Source organism: Motacilla alba, chromosome 5, assembly GCF_015832195.1.
Source record: "Motacilla alba alba isolate MOTALB_02 chromosome 5, Motacilla_alba_V1.0_pri, whole genome shotgun sequence".
NCBI lineage: Eukaryota > Metazoa > Chordata > Aves > Passeriformes > Motacillidae > Motacilla > Motacilla alba.
In genome coordinates, this window is record NC_052020.1 from 50,394,922 (window position 1) to 50,408,842 (window position 13,921).

Below are 13,921 nucleotides of genomic sequence, written 5' to 3' on the forward strand. Positions count from 1 at the left end.
GGATGAGCTGGCAGGTGGTGGCAGAGCAGAAAGAGGACAGGCTTTGCAGGATGGATGGAGTTGGTAACATCCTGTGAGTGAGCTGTGGAAGAAGACAGTAAAAGGAGGCCCTTGCTATTTTGTCTCATTTACATTATGCTATTTAACACTGACTGCCTGCCCAAAGGCTCCCTTCCCACCTTTCCTTTTGCTCCATCATCTGTTCCAGTCCTCCAGACCCTCTGCCACTTTGCTGTGCAGCAGTTCTCTCTGCCTGGGTGGGCAGACAGCTGCCTTCTCCTGTGAAGCAAACGGAGCGTTTAATCCATCACACACTGGGCAAAATTAGGGCCTTCCTCACTTTTTATCACTCCGTTTCATGATTTTCTGCAGATTGCTTCATATCGTCAGATCTGTGGTTTCATCTGACAGCACCTTCCATGCTCTGTTTTCTCAAAACCCCCTGTGAAACTGGCCCATTTTGAACAAATCACTGTTGAACAGTTTGCTACTGGAGGAAAGAACTCGTGACTTATTTCTCATGGAATGCTATCCCTTGTGGAGGCTCAAAATATGTTTGGTTTATGATCTCCTAGGGCCTGCTTTGAGAAGACCACCTAGGTTAGGACCAGGCACTTTCTCTCCTCCCTGCATAGTTGTGGACCATGGTGTTTATTTGCAATCTAGGCTAGCAGTGATCTTTGGATCTGCAGTCCTTGGACACTGTGTCAAAGTGGGACAGGAATGATTAATATTTCATCTTGGAGAAATGCCTGATGACTCAAGATTTCTTTGGGATGGATTTTCTGGACTGTCTCTATTGACCTGTAGCACTGGGGATCTGGTTCTGGTAAATTAATGAGGCTGGAACTTCTCTGAAATGTAAGGAAAGAGGATGGAGGAGGAAGCTCCTTCAGAAGAAGAAGAGTGAGACTTCAAGGACTCTGTCTCTAGGAGGAGTCCTGGTAAGGGAAGTTAAATTGCTGCTGTGGAAGAGGGTCCCTCTCTTCCACAGGGAGTTGGTCTGTGCTGTTTGGAGTGTGCCAGCAGGAACACAGGCTTCATTTCTCAAATGGGGTTTCCTTGACACAGGATTACACCTTCCTCAGTACTTGCTCTCCTCTGAGCACTTGAACCCTTGTGTGGGGCTCCTCTTCCAGAAGCCTCTTGCCTTGCTGCCATCACTTGGTGGCCTGGCTGAGCTTGGCAGTGGATCCTACTTTCCCCTAAGTCCTGACTGCACACCAGGAGCAGAGAGTACTGCAGTGGTGACTGCGTTTGCTTGAGGCTCATATTACTCTGCTAAGCCCTGGTTGAGGTAGATGTCCCTGAAGCAGCTCTGTGTGTGCATTCCTCCAGAGCTGGCTCTCCCGGTGATACCTTCATGGGTCAAGGTGAAATGGTTCAAGCCCCAAAATATTCTTCTTTCATATGGACACCTTCTGAATGACCTCTGTTTGTAAAGCAATTCCAGTCAAATGGAAAACACGACCTCTCCTGGTACACCCCATTGAAGTGACCAAAACCATTACCAAAAGGTTATGGAGTCAGATTCCTGCTATATAAAGCAAGTGACATTTTGCTAGAAGCATTGGTGTGAATGGATGTTAAAAAAATAAACAAAGGATTAATTTTCTTTCACAAAAGGAAGGGGGTTGAGTTGGTTGGGTTTTTTTTTTTTTTACAATCTCAGATGATTTCATGAGGAAGATTCCCTTTGAGCTGTTCAACTCAGCTAAGAAGGTAGGAATTTTGCTTGGTCTTTGATATTTCATGGAAAATATTAATTAGCCCTGATGCTTTAGTCAGCCAGAGTGAAATGCCAGCTAGCCTCTATTTTCTGGCTTATATGGCTCCAGTCACTGCAATGTGCAGAAAAATCCCACCCCCCATGTGCTTCCAGGCTGCCCCTGCAAAGGGGACTGTGTCCTTGTCCCTCTGTGTCACTGACACAACAGGTCCCATACCTGGTTCTGCTGCTGGAGGGGTCCTGCAAGGACAGCAGCAGAATGGGATGATGGGAGAAGAGGAAATGACAGATTTCCCTCCACTTGGCATGCACAGACTGTTGATGAACCATTAATAACTCCTGTATGGACACCAGGAATAACAAGGAAGAGCTACTAAATAACCCAGGGTGTTTTGCAGCTACATTGCTACCTCTCTAGATAATATTTTACTTCTAGTTTTAAGTTTTTTGCTGTCCTTGCATGATGTTAAACTGGAATAATCTGTTCTCTTCAGCACAGAAAGCATTCAGGGAAAGATGCATAAGAAATCACAGGAAGCAAGTTAATAAAAATGCTTTCATTTTCAATTCCCAGAAATTCTGTGCCCTCACACAGAGCTGTGCTGTGCTATATGTCACTGGCACAGCAGCCCCAAAACACATGCTTCAGTGAGAAATATGTTCCTGGAAAATGTGCAGGAAACGGCACTGGGTACTGAAGTCCTCAGCTCTCCTGTAAAGCTGACCCAGGGGGCAGCAGCCGTGAAATTTTCTTTTCCCTTTGCTGCCAATGTACCTTGGCTCTGACCCGGGAAAACCTCTTCAGGAGGGGTAAAATTCAGGTCACGGCTCGGCAAGCCCTTCATTGCATCAGGACTTTAGTTTCCAGGGTCTCTCTGGGCAAAGCTTAACCTCCCACACATAGATGAGGCACCCTTTGGTAAAGGGACTGTTGTGCAAAAACAGGCAATATGACATTTCCTTGAACTCTTGCTTGCCTTTGATCAGCAGGTCTCTCTAAAAGCAGCTGACATTGGAAAGAGGGTTAGGAATCTGAGCAAGAAATGAAGAAGAGCTGCTTCAGGGGCTGGGAAAACTATGCTGCTGCTGTCTGAAATAGAAGCAAATACTCTGGATGTGGTTACATTAATTACTGGGGTTCACCATTTGCATAAACAGTGAGGGGGGTAATAATCCATGGGGATATATGTGTAGAAGTTAGGGTCAGCTCCATGCATCAGGAAAGTCAAGAAAAATGGCTTGGTAAAGGCAGAAGGAATTTCCATTAATGGAAAGGGTGTGTGGTCCATCAGAAGGAGAAAGAGTGGGCTGGGATAGGGGAAGGAGGAATCCTGCAAATAGCCACAAGTGCAGCGTCTCCATGGCACAGGCCAACAGTGTCCTCTGGCAAACAAGTGTGCAAGGCTGTCCTCTAGGGCTGGTAAGTGCAGCAGGGCATGGTCCCCTCACAGCCAGACTTACCCTGCGAGTCACCACCCCTCAGGACTTTCCAGGCAAAAGGGCACTGGGAAGAGCAGCCTTGGCACAGCATTTCAGGGCTTCATGGGATTATTTATTCACTGTGTTCCTGGAACAGTTCCAGGCTTCCCAGCTCTGCCACCGGCGTACAAATTCATCCAGTACCCGCAAGGCTCACAATCCCCAGAGGCAAGGGCAGACTGTAGGAAGGTGATTCCTGTTACAAACCCGTGTCTCTGAAGGACTGGCAGGGCTCTGGGAAGACTGAACCGGATCCTCTCCCTTCCCCTCCTCCCCAGCGCTCACTGGGGTGATTTCGGCCGCAGCCGCGCTCCGGATGGATTTCATTGCTGGGGCCATCGGAGGTAAATGCGTGAATTACTGCTTGTTGACCAAAGCAGACAGCTGTGTTTCCTTCTTGTTCAGCTGAAGAGCAGGTCTCAATAGCAGAGCTGAGAGTCTTTTGATGGGGGCTGCTTGTTAAAAGTGTGTTCTTCCTTATTGAGTGGGAAATGTCATCAGAGCAGGTTGGCAGCTCTCTGCTGGAGAGGCAGCGCTGCAGCTTGGTCAGCTGAGGTCAGCCTGCAATCTCCTCCAGTCTGATTGCAGTGGGACAGGGTAAAACTAATAGGAAGAGACAGAGTGTAATAGGTTTTGTGCAGATACAAACCAGCTTGTATAGCTCTGACAGTGAAACCCTCCCGTGTCTGGCATCTAGGGTTTCCAGCAGGCTGCTGGGATGGTGGCTCTGGGGGGCTGAGGATGTGATTCGTGAGACAGGAGGGGAGGAAGCACAGCGTTCTCATCACATTCAGATTATCTGGATGAACGACCTCTGCATTATCTTAGGTTAAGATGTATTCACAGTTGTGATGGTGATCTCAGTGCAGGAGAGCCAGGCAGCATGCTTTGATCTGGAAGAAAGTAGGTTAGCTGAATATAAAAAAAGTAACAGGAGAGAAGTGTGATTAAATTCTAGACATTTTTAGAGCATGTACTGCTCAAACCCATCTTTGTTTTAAACGACAAAATGTTGGTCTCAGTTCTTTGCTGAAATCTTGTTAGATTTAGTGGAGTATACAAGATAATATATACCCATATATATATTTATATATAGATATATTTATACCAATAAATATCATGAGAAAAGCCTTTCGGTCACCACTGACAGAAAGGCCAGGTAAACCTACCTGGTGGCTGAGACATCCAGCCCAAGCCTGCATGAGAGATCTCACTTCGACATTTGCTGAAATTTGGCATTTTCCCTCACCAGGAACAGCCTGTGGTCCTGCTGCAGATGTGTTTGTCCTGGGAAGGACCATGCTGAGTCTTACCCTGCCCACTAATTGCTCATGACCCAATATGTGCAAGTGGGGCGAGGTTTGGCATCTCAGCAGCATCCAGCCCTGGAGGTGCCTGTTGTGCCTATCCTTGGGGTGTTGTTCTTCCAGAGGTGTTGGGAGACCCTTCATGGGAGAGCAGGATATAACCAGCCCCACCATGATAGCTTGTCTTTCTCCTCCTGTTTCCCATCTGACTTCAGAGCACCCTGTGGAGAAGGAAGCCCTGTCCTAGGGCTGGCAACAGGATGTCCATCCCAGAAAGATTAACCAAACCTCCTCTCAGACTTCATGTTCATGGTGGGGCAGAAATGATTGCATTTGTTGCTTGGACTCCTTTTTTAGCACAGTTTGAGACAGGTCACTGAAGGACAAACTTCTTTTGTAAGGGAACATGAAGAGCTGAAAACCTAGTTTGAACATGGTCGTTCACCTTGGTTTTCTGCCCTGGCTCCCATGCAAAGCCAGGGTTTGTGCTGTGACCCTGTGTCCAGGCTGCAGCATCGTGTTCTGCCCAGCCATGCAGCAAGAATCTCCCCTGTGTGCCCTGGACACAGGCTCAGCCTGAGGGGATGCAGGCTGTGGAGATCCAGCTGGGACTAGAAAAGTCTTTGCTTGTTGTAAGGCACTTCACTGACCTCAGCCTGTCAGAGAGCAAGATTTTCCATCCTGTCCTCTATGTCCAGCTCAGAGCTTTTCTAGGAGGGATACTGCAACTTCTCACTGGCTGGCAGAGGTGGGAGCTTGCCCATAGACACTTGGGAGGTACCTTGGCAGAGCTTCTGAGGCCATCATCCTTTCCCTCAGATGGGACAGCTCCTGGGGTTGGACATCTATCCTGCAAGAACTGGGATGGTTTTGGTGCTGAGCTTGTTTTGGGGTTTATTTTTGCTAGAGCTGAAGCAGTTTTCATGTTCCTAAGGAGTCTGTGAGCCCAGCGAAGGAGCACAAAGCAAGTTGAGGCAACATAAGAAATAAGAGTTTTTGTTTAGTAAATTACACTCTCATGACCTAGATCTATTTTCAGAGTGTCTTGGAGAAAGCATGGCTTAAGCACCTCTGAAAATAGCAGAGGTCATGCCCATTCGAATTCCGGCCTCTGGCTGCTTCAGGCTGCTGCACAAATACTGTGCATCACCTCTGGGCAATGAATTCTGTGGCAATGAGATTAAAAAACTCAGCATCTTCAGCCCAAGAAACAGTGATCTGCTCTGGCTCCAGATAGAAAAAACATGAGAGAAACATACTTAGTGACTGTGGAGACTTTCTATACGTCTTTCTGGGTGTTTTAGGAAGCAGTCCTTCCTGACCAGTAAAATTGAGCAGGAGGTTGGACTAGAGACCTCCTGAGGTCCCTTCTGACTCGAATTTTCCTATGATCCCATGCACACTTTCTAGCCCTGCTACAGCAGCAGCCTGGGCCATGGAGGGGATGGGGATTGATGACTGAGGCTGGTGATAACTGCAGCATGCCTTGACTCTTATCTCAGGAATAAAGATCTGGGGAAGGGAAGCCGAGGTTTCCCCAGTGGTGGTAGTGCAGCAGGGTCTGCACCAGGACTGGGTTTTCCACAGCTGGGAGGCTACATGCAGTCCAAGGAAAGACAAAATAGTCCCCCTATAGAAGGAACATGCTGTCTCCTTACAGATAAAGCAGCTCCTGCTAGGGTCACGTGACTGAATGAAGCTCAGCTTGCTTAGGGTCTGTTGCTCTGATGTTCCCAACTCTGCACAAAACAAAGGGTTTTGAAAGTTGCTGTCTGCCCATCCAGTGCATGGACAATGATCCCTGCTTCTCCCTGTGTGTCTCAGCCAAGGCTTGCCATCAGCTCAGAGTTGTTGCAGCCTGGTGGGCTCTGTACAGCTGCCACTTGCTCCCTTGTGATTGCCACCCCACCAGAATCTCTCCTTATTTGAGTTGCTTGCTCAGAGTGACCTGACTTGTGCAGGGACTGTGAGTAATAATCCATTTTGTGCACTCTGTGTGTGTAGGGGATGCTGCAATACCTGGGCTGTGTACCTCTCAATACCTGGGAATATCTCAATAAAGGAGGCATAAAAAATGGCTCACTAAAGTCAAAAAGGTAATTCCCTTGGTTTTGCTGTTTATTTTTGTCACAGCTGATGCAGTGTTACTCAGCAGGAGTCCCACAGGAACCCTCTCCTGTATGCCCACCGTTCATTGCTGGCCTTCTTTGATTTTGCTGTGCAAACAGGGCATGTGTGGGTCATGCTGTCTTAGTCCCAGGCTATTTATATCGTGTGAGGGTGTGCAGAGCCCTCATTCCTCAGCCTTTGATAGGCTTGGCTGAGCTCCTCAGCTCTTGACAACTGCTTGGAGTGCTTTGTGCTCCTAAGTAGCACACTTCATGGCAGGCTGGGTTATTTGGACATTTGGGGGATTCACATCTTTGCTGGGAGCAGTGAAAAATTTACTTTTATGGTCTCCTCCCAAGTGGAGATGTTTGATCCTTATTGGAACCAAGCTGATGCGGAGCCTTTAGGGCTGAAAGAGACTGTTTAGGGCAACCTACTGCGCTGCTGTCTTGGTCTCTTATCGTGTGAACAGGGTGATTTCTCCAGAAAGGAGGTCAGTTCTTGTCAAACACTGACCCAAATCATCCTTGGTATGTGATCTGCATGAACCAAAGCTCCTACCTTCCTTATCCAATGGAGTGAGCCAGGACTTAGCTGTGCATGGTGCCCCTGTGTCACCAGCATCTGGTCAGGCCACGCCCATCTCCTCTAAGGTTCAGGAACTCTGAAAACAATGAGATGTGTCAAAACCTCCCAGCAGAGATGGGGTGCTGGGCTGGGGGACTGCAGCTGTGAGGTCAGCACTGCCATGCTGGCACCGACTCATGTGCTGCCCTTCCCTGGCTGCCAGTGTCCGTGTTTGCTCTGGCTGGTGGCCGGGAACCTGGGACAGCACAGGTGTCCCCAGATGACTTTGTGCATTGTCACTCTCTGCTTGGACCTAAGCCATTGCTTCTCCAAGCCATATTATTGCCTGTGTATTCCCCCTTGCCCTCTCTCTTCCATCACTCCCTCTTCCATCTAGGCTCTTTCCCCCCCTCATTGCTGTTTATCTGGTGTCAGATTTGATAGATGTTTTTGAAGAACAAACCTCAATTTTCTGCAAGAAAGATGCTGTTGGTTGTTTTCCTCTGAGTAATGCACTTTGGGATTGTCTCCTGGTGACTCACAACAGCAGCTGCTGCTTTTCTCCAGAACATGGGAGAGCTTTCCAGAGCTCTCAAGCAGCCATGTAATCAGAGGTGAACACGCTCACACCAATAACACATTTTTAAGTAGCTTGGAGTTTAATTTTTTTTCTTTAAATAAGAACTCAGTGAGAGGCAGTTTTCAACAGGAGAGCCACCAGATGTGCCCTGTATCTCTGAATGCCTGACAGGCTCCTCCAGCACTTTTATGAAGTTGATCTCTGTCTAAATAACTCACACGGACACAGCTCCATTGTTCTCCAGCCTGGCTTCCTCGCAGGTGGCTTGGCAGGTGATGTACTGGGAGGAAGTTTGCTGGTCAGCACCTTTATTACCTGCTAGCGCTTAGCTCAGAGAAATGCAGCGAGGTGAGCTCTGTTTATTATTGCAACAGAGAGAATCCGTGCTGGAGCTCTTTAGCCCTCCTTACTCGCCGTGAAGGCAGCAGCTTTGTCTCAGAGGATTAATACATTCCCAGCGGCTATTTTAAGGCTCTCGGAGTGAGCGGGGGCGTTGCTGGAGGATTGACACCGGCCCGGGGCTGGACACGCTCTCACGGCATGTGATGCTCAGCCGGCCGGGCTGGGCGGGCTCGGCAGCCGCTGCCTCGGGACACTCCCAGCGCTAATCCCTCCCTGCCCCAGATCCCGCCGGGCCCTGAAAACCAAAATTGCTCCAGGCCGTGTGAGTGGGGATGCTCGGTCATAGTTCAAAGATGCTTTAGTGCCTAAGCTGACAGGGGAAACAAACAGAGCCCAGGATCCTCCCTTCATCCTTCGTGGGGCAGTGCTCCCAGTGTCTCTCCATCTCCTCTTGCTCCATCTTGTTGTTCCTGATAAGTTTCCCACACTCTGTTTCCTCCTCTGGGTGAGCCTCGGTCACACAGAGAAATCTGCATTTTTCTCTGTCATTCATGGCTCAAACCTCGTTACTGGAGCTCGAGAAGTCTGGTGCCAGGCACAGCTGGGCTCTGGAGCTGTTTTCTGCTGTTCCCCAGTGCCCTTCTGTGATGGGTGAAAAGCTCTGCTGTGACATGTGCTGATAACCACCTCCGACATATTCTCTGTTTCAGGTGGTCTAAGCACAGCCGTGGGTTATCCACTGGACACAGTAAAGGTACCTGTTGAAGCTTTATTTTTTGACTACAGAACAAAAACAAAGAGGTCCTTTTGCTTTCCCCCTCCTTTTCAGAAAAATAGTCCCATGATAATACTATCTGAATTATATTTCCATATCTCACTGTATTTGGTTGTGTTTGTCTCTAAAAAAAATTAAATTGTTTGGTCATGTTATTTTATGGTTAATTATCTGGTTTGCTGCTATGGCATTTGTTGTTTTATTTCTTTTAATATGATATCTGCATTTTAAAATTGTCCCTGTATTCCTAGGTGAGAATTCAGACTGAGAACCACTACAGAGGATTTTGGCACTGTGTTCAGGAAACATACAGGACAGAAAAGGTGGGTGCCTCTCAGCAGCATTGCAGATGCCTTGTTTCAGAGCAGCAGAGCTGCCTCTGTCAGTTTGGGGAGGATGGACACCAGTTGCGTGCAAGCATCAGCTGGGAGAGACCTCGGGGTGAAATTCAGCTTTGCTGGTGAGCTCTAAGGGGGGACTAAGTTTTGGCTCATCAATATACAGCCAGTACATTTGAGCAGATGCTTTCCCATGCCATTCACCCTTAGAAGTTGCCTTTCTCCTCTGTTTCCCACGAGGTCCGGGGCTTTTACAAAGGGGTGACTGCATCAGTCCTCGCTGTATCAGCGGTTTCCTCAGTTTCCTTTGGCACATACAAGAACTTCCTCGGTGCCCTCTGCAAGCTGCGATACGGGGCTGCAGATGCCAAGCCCTCCAAGCTGGATGTTTCTCTTGCTGGAGCTGCTGCCGGCGCTGCCCGGGTAGGTAAACAGCCCGCAGGGAAAGCACAACAAGACATCTTGTTCACAAGCACAGGCGGCTGGAAAAGCAGGGAATGTTTTTTCGGTCCGGGAGGCCACAGGGGAGCCTGCAACAAGTCTGGTGGGTTTGTTTTTGCAGGGGAGGTCATGCTCTGCCCTCGCTGCCCCTTCAGTGGTCGCCTCCGTGGCGTGGCCGAGTCCTGCTGGGCAGCTCGTGCTGGATTTGGTTCGGAGCGCCAGAACGCTCAAGAACGTGCCATTAACATGACACAGGCCTTGGCAGCACACGCAGAACAAGGAGGAAAACACAGCACAGGCAGCAAACTCCCCCAGTGGCTGCGACGGTGTTTGTGTAAGACAGACACAACTCTGAGTGAAAGCACGGGTCGCTGCTCTCCCAACGACTGCAGGAATGGGCAGAGAGCACAGTGCTGCCTCGCCAGGACTTAAAACTCAGTGGGGTACCGCTGGGAGGTGATGCTGCACGGCAAACCTGCAGGATCCTCGGGCAGGAGCCCAGGCTGGGTCCAGGAGCAGTTTCCCACAAGCAGATGAGGGTGAGCATCCACAGGTGCTGTGAACGTGGTGGAGCTCATCCCATCACGCCGATGGCATGCTGGGCAGAAATGTGTGCCTGGTCACAATCCTCTTAAAGAGCAGTCCAGATGGTCAGGCTTCTAGGTGTTCCCTAGCAGTCAGTGACTCAACACGGGCTAAATTTTTATAGCCTGGAAGGTCTTACTTCAAATACGGATACAAATAAGAGCCCTGATGTATGCTTCCCTATGGCTGAGGACATCCCTCTTTCCACACCCATCTAGTTTAACAAGTAGTTACAGGTATTTAATATCCTGTGTTGATTCTGCTTTGCCTTCGTCTCTGCCCAGAGCAGCTCACACACGTGTCCTGCTGCTGCAGGCAGAGGGGAGGAGGCTGGAGCTTGCTGGAGCTCACAGACAATATTATTGCCTGAAATGCTGGGAGACAAGAATTTACAGGAGGGAGACACTGTTTAACTGTGAGGGTTCAAATGCCATTCTCTGGTGTTGTAGGTTGTGTTGACAAACCCTAGTGAAGTGGCTAAAGTTCGGATGCAGACTCAGAGGAACCCATGCCCTTCCACCACACATCAGCCCGTTTCCAAGCCAAAGTACCGAGGGTCTCTGCACTGTCTGAAGGTTATCATCAAGGAGGAAGGTTTTGGGGGTCTCTACAAGGGCTGTTCTGCATTACTCTGCAGGGATTGCTCTGCTTCTGCAGTATATTTCCTTTCCTATTCTGCTCTGTGCGACTGGCTCACACCAGATGGGAGAAATAAACCAGGTAGGTATTGGAAGGCATCTGGCATTACCTGCAGAAATTGCTTATTTAGCCCCACACTAAGAGGGAAACCAGGCTCTGGGCAAACATCATCCGGTACCCATAAAACCTCCCCCAGATCCTCATGAGGATGCTGTGAGGATTGCTCTGTGTGTGCTGGCTTTGGCCCCAGGCCTAGTGCCAGCAGCCTGCATGTGAGGGCTTCACTGTCCCCACCTTGTCCCTAAGCAGCTCCTCCTCCTCCTGCAGGAGCGGTTCTCACACATTCTGGTGCTTGGAATGTGGATATGAAATCCTGTTAATGCAAAAACAGGGTAACAAGAAATTAAACATGGACAAAGCTCCTGGGAGCCATCATGGAGCTCAGACAAGGGTCAGTCCAGAGCTTGAATATGAAGTTCAGGTGGAGAAGGTAAAGACACTTCAGGTTCTTAGTTGTGATTTGGCTCCAAAAAGCAATTATCCATTTTGAGAAAAGATGGAATAGGTAAGATTTAGCAAAAAAGCATCTCTCCAAGAGTTATAAAAATTAGATCCATCTGAAGAGGGTGTGAGTGCTCTCAGGCTGTACTACATCTAGTTCACATGGTGTTCAAAGTGTCACACGTGCAAAAATTCTCTGAGATCACTGGAAACACACAATTGCAAGAGCCGCACAAAATAACTCCCGAAAAACATGGAAGTTACCAAAGTTTGTTGTCAAATCTGAGATAGCTGTGGCTGAATGAGATGCAAGTGAACTGCCCTTCTCCCTTCATTCTGTCCTGCAGGTTTCCTTGTTGTGCTGCTTTCTGGTGGTTTTGCTGGGGTCCTGGCCTGGGGATTAGCTACTCCCATGGATGTCATCAAATCACGCATGCAGATAGATGAATCGGACCAGCACAAGTACAAAGGCCTGATCCACTGTGTGAGGGAAAGTGTGAGAAAGGAGGGGGCAAAAGTGCTTTTCAAAGGACTGGGTTTAAACTGCATTCGTGCCTTTCCCGTGAACATGGTCGTGTTTGTAACATATGAAGGTGTACTAAGATTTACAGATCATTATATAAACAAAAAATAGCTTGTTCCACTCTGTCTAAAGTGTATTTTATTTATTTATTTATTTTGCAAGACAACAACCACAAACAACTGTTGAATTGATGGGCAGCATAAGAAGCTGACAATTGATGGCTTTGTTTTACTCTTACAGGATTACAAACTCATCAGGGAGCCTTGGCTTCATATAAAACCTCCCTTTTATCTCATTAAGGTATTTAGACTGTATCTGCTGCTTAGGACCTTGAAACATTTGCAAATTTTTAAGTTCTAATAATTTGTTTGTCTGAGCATGGGTTTTGGTAAATCAAGTAATTTTTTTCTACTGGCACAGACAATGATCCTCACAACCACAGGAAGAGCTGGGGGGGAGTTTGTGTAAGATTTAACTCTCCAGCGTGTGCTCTTCACATGCTATGCCTGCACCGCATTCACTGAGTGACTCACATATTTCTGCTTCAGGCTGCAACCTCCCATTCCCAGCAGTAATTTTCCCAAAGCACTCTCCAATTATATCCCCTTGGCAGGAGCTGAAGCAGGAATGTCCTTTCTTTTCGCTGCCGCTCTGCAATGAGTGGCAGCCATGCTCTGTTTACATAACTGCGCTAATGGTCTGGCTGCAGCGCCAGGCGCGGTTCCCAGCAGGCCCACGGGATTTTCTCCCATACAGCACCAGCCCTCTCCCCAGGCCGTGGAGCAGCGGCTCTCCCAGCTTGGCACAGCTTTGGAGGCAATCTGTTCTCATCCTGGAGCAGGAATAGATGCAAAGCCTCCTGGCTTGGCGGAGGAAAGGTTGCCATAAAACCCGTGCGCTGGCGGGGTTAGGCAAGTTAGAAGAGAGCTGCAAAGTTGTAGAGCATAACTAAGATTCCCAGCTTTTAAAAGTGCATACTCTTCTCCCTTTAAATGGTGCTGTTAGGAGCAGCTAAATGTATTTTGCCAAAGGTGCATTTTGAAAGAATTCCAGACTTTTCTATTACTTCTTTCTCATCTTCCTACTACTTATTTTTCATTACTTTTCCCTACTTTTTTTTCATGAAAAAGACAGCTGAAAAAGCAGTGCCCATGCTATTGCTTCCAAAGGAAAATCCCTAAACCCAGAAATGTTAGTTTGCTCATTCTTCCTCATGGGCAGCATATATGCTTTTGGTTTAATCCCTGGATGACAGCACTTGAAGCATTCTGGATCCAACCTCTCAGATTCTGCTAAAAATGCATTGATTGGAGGGAAAGGAGAATACTGTATTTTAAAAGGAGTTTTCATATTTAGGACCCTTCTGGTCAGCAGTCACTGTCACCAGCTGATGACATGGTTTTACTACACTGGCTGCAGTTTTGCAGCAGACAGGACTTGTCAGCTGCCTTTGACACACAGAAAGAACTACAACAAGTTTAAAGAATTCAGGTGCCCTAGACAAGAATCAAGGGAACCTCTTTTACCTCACACAGAGACCACTGAAAAGCTCCACAACTCCTCCTGAAATCTAAGCCTTCAACTGGCCTTTAAAACACGTTCATAGCCATGCTATCATATCAAACAAGCACCTGAGTTCTTTCAAGGGTCCACCCAACTCTTGCAGCTGATGCAAGAGCAGGGTGAAGAGACCAGGCTGGTGCATACTTGTCACCTTAAGGGGAGAGAAATGAAAGACCCAACACTAAATTAGATCCTCTCCAAAATGCTTATGGCCTCAGCAACCTACCACACTGGTGACAGCTTTGGGCCTCAGCACCAAACTTCCTTTAGTCAGAAAGTCCTTAAACCAGAAGATTTAACTATGTCCTTGAGGTTTGGAATTCCTCTTAAGAGTCTACTACCCTCACCTCTTCCTACAAGGGATGCATTTAACTGGGTAGTGCATTTAACTGGGTAGTGATCCCTGCTCTGCCTGGATGTTTGGAATCATACTCCTTTCTGCC

General features: G+C 48.0%; 1 protein-coding gene across 2 annotated transcripts; it reads left to right on the plus strand.

The window, feature by feature from the left end:
* Positions 1–2,154: 2,154 nt before the first annotated feature.
* SLC25A47 (solute carrier family 25 member 47) lies at positions 2,155–12,035 on the plus strand. 2 transcript variants are annotated; one of them, XM_038137553.1, is made up of 6 exons: positions 2,155–3,552; positions 8,824–8,867; positions 9,140–9,211; positions 9,467–9,649; positions 10,702–10,972; positions 11,740–12,035. In XM_038137553.1, exons 1-6 carry the CDS (start codon positions 3,525–3,527, stop codon positions 12,024–12,026), a joined length of 885 nt encoding a protein of 294 aa, XP_037993481.1. In that variant the 5' UTR covers positions 2,155–3,524; the 3' UTR covers positions 12,027–12,035. The 2 variants fall into 2 exon arrangements, with proteins under 2 accessions (XP_037993481.1, XP_037993483.1); XM_038137555.1 differs by lacking the exons at positions 2,155–3,552; positions 8,824–8,867; positions 9,140–9,211; positions 9,467–9,649 and adding an exon at positions 9,918–10,206.
* The last annotated feature ends 1,886 nt before the right edge of the window (positions 12,036–13,921 follow it).